The sequence below is a fragment of the Cannabis sativa genome, chromosome 4 (genome assembly GCF_029168945.1).
Source record: "Cannabis sativa cultivar Pink pepper isolate KNU-18-1 chromosome 4, ASM2916894v1, whole genome shotgun sequence".
In the NCBI taxonomy this organism is placed as follows: Eukaryota; Viridiplantae; Streptophyta; class Magnoliopsida; order Rosales; family Cannabaceae; genus Cannabis; species Cannabis sativa.
In genome coordinates this window covers 28,347,209-28,357,195 of record NC_083604.1, presented here as the reverse complement: position 1 = coordinate 28,357,195, position 9,987 = coordinate 28,347,209, and the positions used below count along the sequence as shown (strand labels likewise).

Sequence of the window (9,987 nt, the reverse complement as noted above, 5' to 3'; positions counted from 1 at the left end):
ATAATATTGTCATTTAATTTAATTATTAATTAGACATATAAAGTCTATTAATAAATAAATAAACCTAGAATCTCTTTTCTTTACAATTTCGCCCCTGCTTAGTGAAAATTCACAAATTAGACATAGTCTAACTTTAGAATTATAATTGATTAATCACAAATCAATTATTGAGTCTTACAAGCAGTATATTCTCAACTAGAATGGGGACCATGGATCTATATGATGAGCTTCCAATAAGTGAACCGAATTTACTACGTAAATCCCTACTTATTAATTCTTCGTTGAATCCACTCTTAAAACTTAGAATTGCACTCTCAGACTTATATAGAGCATATTATATGTTCCACGATATAGATATGCTATCTCATTTAACCATTGTTATAATCTTATTGTGATCAAAGATCCTCTATATAATTGATTTACATCGAGATGGGATAATTTTACCGTTCTCACCCCTCAATGTATTTTGCCCCTTAAAACACTTAGCTACCTGTAAATGATGTTTAGTGATCTAAGAATTAGTCACTTAAACAAGAGCTCATCCATTTACTTCTATTTAGCTAAGCTCGAAGGGAATCATCACTTAACTTCTATACACCAGTAGAAGCTATAGATTCCATATTTATGTTCAGCACTCCCACTCAATCATACTATCATGTTCCCAAAATATACGTATCACCCTGACCCAAAAGTAGGCTTAACTAATAAATCAAAGAACATGAATAGTACTCCTGAGTTGGGCCCAAACATATCAGGATTTAGATTCTTTTAATCTTAAGATCAACTACTGATATTGACTTGGAAAGATATAACGGTAAGTTTATAATATCTTAACTAAGTTGCAATATCGTTCCAGTCCAATGTATACTCCATACATTCGAAACTAGTATACTTTACTAATGTCCTGGAAAGAACATAACACTTACTCCAAGTGTAAGTACACATCATCGTTGATTATCACATTAGTGTAAATCCAAAACACTGCTGAAACAGGGACTTAGTCTTTTGATTCATATGATCAGAATCACATTCCACTGTGTTGACGATACTGTAATTGTGAATAAACATATGATCTGGATTTAACTGATTTTGTGTATAAATGTAATAAACATATTAAACCATTAGCATGTAAAATGCATGCAAACATAAATCACTTCAAATTTCTTATATTGATTACTAATCAGATTGTAAAGGGTTTTATTTAGGGCACAAAATCCAACAGACCATGGGTCTATATATCCGAGCTTCCAATAAGTAGATCAAGAATTTATATCTTAAATTCACTTACTTATTAATTCTTCGTTGAATCCACGCATATAACTAAGAATTACACTCTCAGTATATAGAACGCTCTATATGTTCCACGATATAAACACGTCATTAGTTATCCATTGTTATAACGCTAATGTGATCAATGATCCTCTATATAGATGATTTACACTGTAAAGGGATTAAATTACCGTAACACCCTACAATGTATTTTATCCTTAAAACACTTAACCCTGTATAAATGATATTTCAGCTAAGTGAAATGAGATCTCCACCATTTATTTTTCGTTTGGTTAAGCTCGAAGGAAATCATCCTTTACTTTCTATTCGCCAAATAGAAGCTATAGATTCCATATTTATGTTAGCGCTCCCACTCAATTGCACTACCGTGTTCCCAAAATGTACGTATCACCCTGACCCAAAAGTAGGCTTAACTAACAAATCAAAGAACACGAATAACACTCTTGAGATTGAACCTAATCATATCAGGATTAAGATCATTTGATCTAGGATCAACAGGTGATATTGAATTGAATAGATATTACGGTAAATTCTAATATATCTAATCAAAGTTCAATATCGGTCCCTTCCAATGTATACTCCATACATCCGATGCTGGTAAACTTTGCCAATGTCCTAGAAAGGACATAACACTTATCCAAGGTGTAAGAATACCTATCGCTGATTATACCATGTCAGTCTAAATCCAGTGTTCTGACAAATTAGGGAATAAACTTTCGAACATATAATTAAGATTATATTCCACTGTGTTGACAACACTATAATCATTAACAAATTAATATGTTCTGGACTTAAATAGAATTCATACATTATGTACACATAATCATGAAATAAATCATGTGAACCATGCAACATTAAATGTTATTTCTGATCTATATTAATAAGTAAATCTGATTATATTGAAATGAGTTTTATTTAGGGCATAAAACCCAACAAATGTATCAGATTTTCTTGCATTTGTATTATATATGTTAGTATTGTTCTTGATATTGTACAGACATGTATTTTGTGTATATAGATTTGGATTTTTTTTTTCATTATAATAATTTTATAATTTTTTTAAAATATTAGGGTGCAAATAATAAGTTTTTGTGTAAAATTTTCATTTTGTTTCCATTTTAATTTTGAGCACCAAACAGCTAAATTATTTGATAAATTAAAAAAAAAAATTATTAATTATTCTGCCCAAAAACAAATTGAATTTTTAAAAAGAAATAATTAAAATAATTATTTATATAAAAATTTGAATTAAAACAATTAAATATTTTTTTTAGAAAAATATTTAATGTAGTGGCACTTTTTGTATGTGACTATATCTCCAAAAATATTAATAAAAATAAATAAAAAAAAGATATAGTGATACTTTATTTGTGTTGCTGTTACTTTTTAGAAAATTTGTCTCTATACGCTTATAGTGTCACGTAAAAAGTGAATGTAAACGTGTTGAAGTGTTACTATACACTTTTAGAGTTACTCAATGTATGTCACTAAAAAATCCAATTTTCTAATAAGAGCTCGTTTGGAACGCCGTATTAGGTCGTATTGTATTGTATTGTATTATATTGAATTGTATTTTATGTAATATTTTTACGTAAAACTATATGCGGTATTAACTTTTATGGACACCTAAATATATAATATTTTAGTATAAATTAAAGTTTAACATAATATTATATAAAAATATAATATATAATCTAATTCAATAAAATACAATACAATAAAATACTACCTAATAGGACTTTCCAAACCAACCCTAATAGTGTTATATAAGAGGCAGTATAGGATAAAACTTTCGTAAGCATACGCATATACGACTGCCATGAATTCAGCTCGTGAGTCAGTGGAAGAGAGAAAAAAGAAATGACAACATGATCTGTCAACAATCGCAAAAAAACAAAACACAAAATTCACGAGCCATTCTAAGACAATAAATCCAATTAATTTACCTCGTTTTTTCTTCCACCACTATTCATGTCATTGCCAATATTATAATATTCCATTCTCCATATAATTGAGAGCCTAACCTAGCTTCTCTCACCCTTTCCACATTGCAAAAATGGTTTATGAACAACTATGCCACTCATTAAAGGCCTACCTTTTCCCATTCTTCTTGTTGGTCTCTTCTAATTGGTTTCAATCCGTCGGTGCCCTCAACATCGGCGTCCAAGCCATCGATGCCTCCGTCAGCGTGGTTTGCTCCCAATCTCCACTTAATTACTTTTTCGACTAATCTAGTTATTTTCTATTGGATAAACTGACTCATTTATCAAACTATTTTCCTATTACCTTATCATTTATAGTAATTAGTGTTTTCTTTCACATATATAGAGAGATATAGTTATATATATATATATATACATATATACTTTATTCTTGGTTTACTTATAATTAAAAGCCCTAAGCAAGTACTGAGATCGAATATAACGCTTTACAGAGTAAAAGCTGTAGTCGAACATGTGAGTCGGACTTCTGTTCAGGTACATATTACAAATACATGTTAAATTTTTACTGGCTTAGCTATCATGTTCTGTTTGAAAAAGGTAACTGATTTGTTTTTATATTTCTTTTTCTTTTTTGGTTGGAAAAACATAAGTGCCTCCTTTTTTGAGATATGGCAAGTATTGTGGGTTGTTGTACAGTGGATGTCCTGGGGAGAAGCCTTGTGATGGGCTTGATGCCTGTTGTATGAAGCATGACGCCTGTGTTCAATCTAAGAACAGTAAGTTTTATTCTTATTTCTTCCACTTGCAACAACAAATCCTATTGTAAGGTATGAGATTTGTAGACTGTAGACGTGTTACTTATGTGTTTGTTTAATCTCTATGTAAGTGAATTAATGGTTTTGAACTCTCAATATTTCAAAACTAATATTAATACGTACACTGTAGAAATTAATATACCTTATTCATAAGTATGTGTTAGTTCTCTCTCCCTCTTCAAGTGAAAAAAAAAAAGAGAAAAATCTTGTGTTAGTTGAAATTAAGGTATAATTAATGTTACGGGCCCATCTCTTATGGATTGCAATATATATTGACTAATTACTTAAGTTCATGCATTTTCATAGAGACATGAATAACTAATATGATTTTGGTTATGATGAAGACAAAAAAAAAAAAAAAAAAAAAACAGAGAGGTGATAATGATAGGGATAGATTGAACCCGTGATTTTTTGAAGATAATAAGCCGAAACTTTAGAAATAAGGTTAATTAGCAATTTTTTCCCCCGAACTTTTACATATACTAAATTATATCTCTTAAACTTTTTTAGCCGTTAAAAATTTCCCTTGAATTATCGAGATTGTTAGATTTAAGGACTTTTGTCTAATTTCATTCAATTTTACGGTTTCAGTGATTGTTTATGTACTAAAACATGCTACTCAGATTTTGATATCTACCAAATTATACCCCCAAATTTTGATATGTATCATGCCCCTGAACTTTCATGTTAGAATTTTTTTATTAAAATTAGACAAAAGTCCTTAAATTTAATAATCTTAGAATTTTTTACTGCCAAAAAAGTTCAGGACGCATGATTTAATACATGTCAAAATTCGAAGGGAAAATTACTAATTATAATTGTGCATGATGTAGTTTTCCTAGGCAAAAATACATATGTTATTCTTTGGGTGGATATATTCATAACATATATAGAGTATATGATTTTTGTATATATACAAAGTTGAATAATAAAATAACCATTGACACAATTGTGGGTGCAGATGCATATTTAAGCCAAGAGTGCAGTCAAACGTTCCTAAATTGCATGACAAATTTCAAGAAAGCGGGAGGCCGTACATTCAAAGGGAACACATGTGACGCTGGAGAAGTTATAGAAGTTATATCGGTTGTTATGGAGGCCGCTTTGCTTGCTGGCAGATATCTCCATAAGCCTTAATTAATTATGACTAAATGCTGACGTACGGCAAGATAGGCCTCTCTCTACAACCACAATAATAAATTTGTCAAGGAACTCAAATTTTATACATTCCGACTCAACAATTTCAAACACCCAACCAATTCTTCATATCGATGATGGCATTTTTAAATTACAATCACACATTTTTTAATTTTTTACTAACACCCAGATTTTTAAACATTTTTATAGACTATATTTAAATATTTCACGGACTTTTTTTTATTTTTTAATTACCATTGGAAAAGAGCATAATTTAAATATAAGCAACCTGAAAACTACGTAATATAAATAAATTAGAATTTTTGCCTCGGACTTATATGTGTACTAAATCATGGCTCGTGAACTTTTAAGTTCGTTAAAAATGAACCCTGAACTATTGATATTGTTTGATTTACAAACTTTTTTCTAATTTTAGTAAAAAAATCTAACATGGATGAAAGTTCAAGGGCCATGATTTAGTATATGTGAAAGTTTGAGAGACATAATTTGGTAGATATCAAAATCTATCTGGGGAGCATGGTTTAAAATATAAACAATCACTAAAATATTCCTACTAAGGTTTCTCTTCTTCAAGAGGAACACGGTGGAAAAGAGTTATAGTTCATTGTATATCTATTTGTATAAACAGTTACGATGAGTCTAATAAAATGGACTCATGGATTAAGGATAGTTAACGGCTGAACCACGTAAAAATCTCTTAGTTGTTGTCTTGCTATTTATTCTGTTATTACTTTCTTAAGCTCTAAAAATATTTAGTTGCCGAAAAACTCAATAAATAAAAATAAATAAGGATGTATCAATGCATCCCTTTTAAGGGGTGTATTGTAGAATTATCCTATACTATTTATTTAAAATTAAACTATTTTCGCAAATCAATATTTAAAAATTCAAAAACAATTTAACTAATCATATTTTCAAAAACTTATTTTCACTACAAGAAATAACACTTTTGTCGGCGCAATTAATTAATTGCGCCGGCAAAAGTGTACAATTACCGGCGCAAGTCAACAAATGCACCGGCAAAAGAAGTCAAAAAAATGGATCCAACTCCATGTTTTGCTGGCGCCTTTTCTCGCCGGTAATAGTACATTTTGCCGGCGATGTACCTTTAATTCACCGACAAAAAGTGGCAATCCAACCGCCAAAAGGTGGGAATTTTTAGCGGTTCCAGCCACCTTTTGCCGGCGAACTTACATGCGCCGGCAAAAGTGAAAAAAAAATTTACTTTTATTGGCGCCTAAATGCACCGGCACAATTGTTGAAAAATAGGCGATCAAATTCTCTCGCAGTGAAAAAATGTGCGCGCAAAAGTAGGTGAAAACTTTTGCCGGTGCATTGACTTGCGTCAGCAAAAGTATTGGCATTTTGACCAATTGACACGTTGCATCAGGATTTGGCTTTTACCGGCGCAATTGTGCGCTGGCAAAAGCTCTAAAATTTTTTAGCGGTCAACTTCCCGCCCAAATGAAAGCGTGGGTGAAAATTTCGGTGGGAACTTTTGCCGGCGCACTTAATTGCGCTGGCAAAAGTCCCAACATAAATGAAACGCAGTGTTTCATGTGTTTTTATTCAGCCTAGACTTTTATCGGCGCACCTAATTGCACCATCAAAAATCCAGGCTAAATAAAACTTGGCACGGACCCCCCCTCCCCCATTTTTCTTTTTTTTTTCTCTTTCTTCTTCCCTTGCTTTTCTCTACAAACCCTCCGACCACCACTGTCGGCAGCCCCCTTTTTACCATCCCAACCACTATTTTTTCATCCCAACCCCTTATTTTGTCCACTAAATCTTCATTACTCTCTTTTTATTTCTTTTTCTTTACATTTTTATTGTAAATAATTATAAAAAAAAAAAATCCACCAGATTCTGACGAGATTGTGCCGCCGCACCTCCGACAAACGCTGCTCGAGCCTCCGATTGTTCTTCGCATTTCATCTTTTCACTCAAGGTAACCTATATTTTATTTATTTTAATTTTTATTTGGGTATATATAGTAATTTTAGTTTATTTGTGTGTAAATTTTGTGTATAAAATTGTGTTTATTTTTGAGAGTTTTATATATATTTATTTATAAATATGTGTATATGTATATATATATATTAATTTATATATGTATATGTAAATGTATATATATATGTATATTATATATATGTTATATAATATATATATTATATACATAATATACATACATATATATAAATATATATGTTTATATATAAATAGTGTGTTTATTATAATAGTACTATACTTAAAAATTTATTTACTTAATATTTATTTTTTTGCTAAATAGATTTTTGGTGTCCCTTTGCTCAGTGTTTGGCAAAAATCACTCCTTGTTATATTGGAAGGTTAGTATGCTTATAGTATATGTTTTATAATAGTAAAAGAAAGTTTACTTGAAAAATGCATATTAATAGAGTTTGAATATTTTATATATTCATCCATAGTGAATTAAGTTCTGTGAAAAATATACTTCGGTCGGATGTGGGACAAAAATTACTATGCATGTAAACTATTTTGGTATTGTGTTTGGGATTTTTGTGTAGGTGTTACAAATTTGGGAATGATCAATTGTAAAGTGTTATGCTGTCGAATTTTCGGTAGCATAATATTTTCAATTTGATAATAGGTTATATTTAAAAAAAATAATAAGAACATCACTGATATCATAGATATGATAATAGGTTAAATTTAAAAAATTAGTTAAAACTTTATTAATTATAACAAAAATATTAGTAATAGGTTATTTTTAAAAAATAATTACAACATCACTAAGTAAATTTAAATTAAAAATTGATAATTTAATTAGTTAAGACTTTAATTATAACCCAAATTCATTTAAATAAGTTGGTAATTTTAAAATGTTACAAATTTACTTGTTGATATATAATAATTAGAAACTTTATTAAGTTAAAAATTGATAATTATAAAGTTCATAATTTATTTGAAAAAATTCATTTAAATAAGTTAATTGGTAACTTTATAATGATAAAATTAATTTGTTTTTAAATAATCAGAAACTTTAAAATGTTAAACAAATTGTTAATTTAAAGAAATTAGAAAATTAAAAAGATAATTAAAGATGTTACCAAAACAACTATGTTTATCACTAGTAGGTTAAATTGATTAAGTTAACTTTTGATAAATTAAAAAGTTCATAATTTAATTGAAAAAATTATGAATTAAAAATAACATTCAACTTATAATAGAGTGGAAACTTTGAAATTTTTTTTTAAAAAATGTGTTAATTTTAATAAAATAAAAATAAAAATTTAAATGTGATGAAATTATTCTTGAAAACTATTTGCAAAAAATTAAATTAACAATAAAAGTATATAGGTGGTACATAAAATAGCATAAGACATTATAAGATACTACCATAAGACATTTTAATATAGCATAAAATGAAATTCTTATCCAGAATTGATTTCTTTGGTTATAAACCAAACATAGGATAGAATAATTTTGTTTGTATTATCACATAGTGATAATTTATTTCACACGCACATTTTTCCTTAGACCCGTTTGGAGAGGTTGAGTCAGTAAGGACTCTTATATACGCTTCTCCAAATTATCCAGGACTTTTTATGTCCACATAGATAGTTTGGGCTTGTTTTATACTTATAGTGTGATCTATTACTCATTTAATTGTTTCTTTGTTAAAGATTTCGGTACATCATCTCCTTGCATGTTCTTGTAAGTTGGCATACTTAGTAATAGTTTGCTTACTTATGAGAACTGTAGGGAGGTGCTGCTGAAATTTTGAAAAAAAAAGAAGCAACCTTAAGAGAATAGATTGCACTATATGTATATTACAAACCTAAATGGAATAGGTTCTTTATCCTTTTAGAAATGGAGTGACAAGGTGGAGTAGGACACTTTTTCAACTTTAATTTAAATTGTCTATTTTTATATTGTGTAGCAATATGGTGAGCGATAGAAGCTGGATGACTTCAAACAGACGATCTGTAAAGTTTTGTATGGGTGTGGATGAGTTTGTTGGAGTTGCTCGAATGTAAATAAATTCTGTCAGAGTTACACGATGCCCTTGCATGAGATGTCTAAATGTGAACTTTGAGACTCCCGATAATATTAGGGTACATCTGTTTATGCATGGCATCCAATGATCGTACACGACCTGGTATTTTCATGGGGAGTCATTCACGCAACCGGCTGTAAAAATATTAGAGAACGAAGAAGAAGAAATAGCAGATGTCATGGCTGATATTTTAAGAGAAGCTCCTAGTTTTGACGATCCAAGTTCTACCACTACTTCCCTTAATGAGCCCCCTGTGAATGGTGGTGGTAAGTACGACGATTTGTTCAAGGATATGAAAACTGAATTGTACCTGGGTTGCAAAAAATCAGCGCTCAATGCTTTGGTGAAGCTGATGCACCACAAAGTTCTCAATAAGTGGAGTAACCATTCTTTTGATATGTTACTCGCCATATTGATTGAGTTATTTGTAGAGGGTACAAAATTATCCAAGTCCCATTGCGAGTCGAAGATGAAATTGCATAATCTTGGTTTGGGTTATGAAACCATTGATGTATGCAAGTATAATTGTGCCTTATTTTGGAAAGAGAATGAAAAAAAGTATGACTTATTTGTGGCGAGAGTCGTTGGAAAAAGAGAAAGGGGGAAGGAAAAAAAAAGTTGCTAGAAAAGTTTTGCGGTACTTTCCTTTAATTCTGAGACTGAAGAGGTTATACAGTTCAAGACACTCGGCAGAGGACATGCAGTGGAACTACTCTAAGAGACCTAAAGAGGATGGCGTGCT

At 30.2% G+C, this 9,987-nt stretch overlaps 1 protein-coding gene across 1 annotated transcript; it reads left to right on the top strand.

Moving 5' to 3' along the window:
* Nucleotides 1–3,313: 3,313 nt before the first annotated feature.
* LOC115713170 (phospholipase A2-alpha) lies at nt 3,314–5,428 on the top strand. The gene is made up of 4 exons (XM_030641657.2): nt 3,314–3,481; nt 3,725–3,767; nt 3,884–4,009; nt 5,010–5,428. Exons 1-4 carry the CDS (start codon nt 3,347–3,349, stop codon nt 5,183–5,185), a joined length of 480 nt encoding a protein of 159 aa, XP_030497517.1. The 5' UTR covers nt 3,314–3,346; the 3' UTR covers nt 5,186–5,428.
* Nucleotides 5,429–9,987: the final 4,559 nt, after the last annotated feature.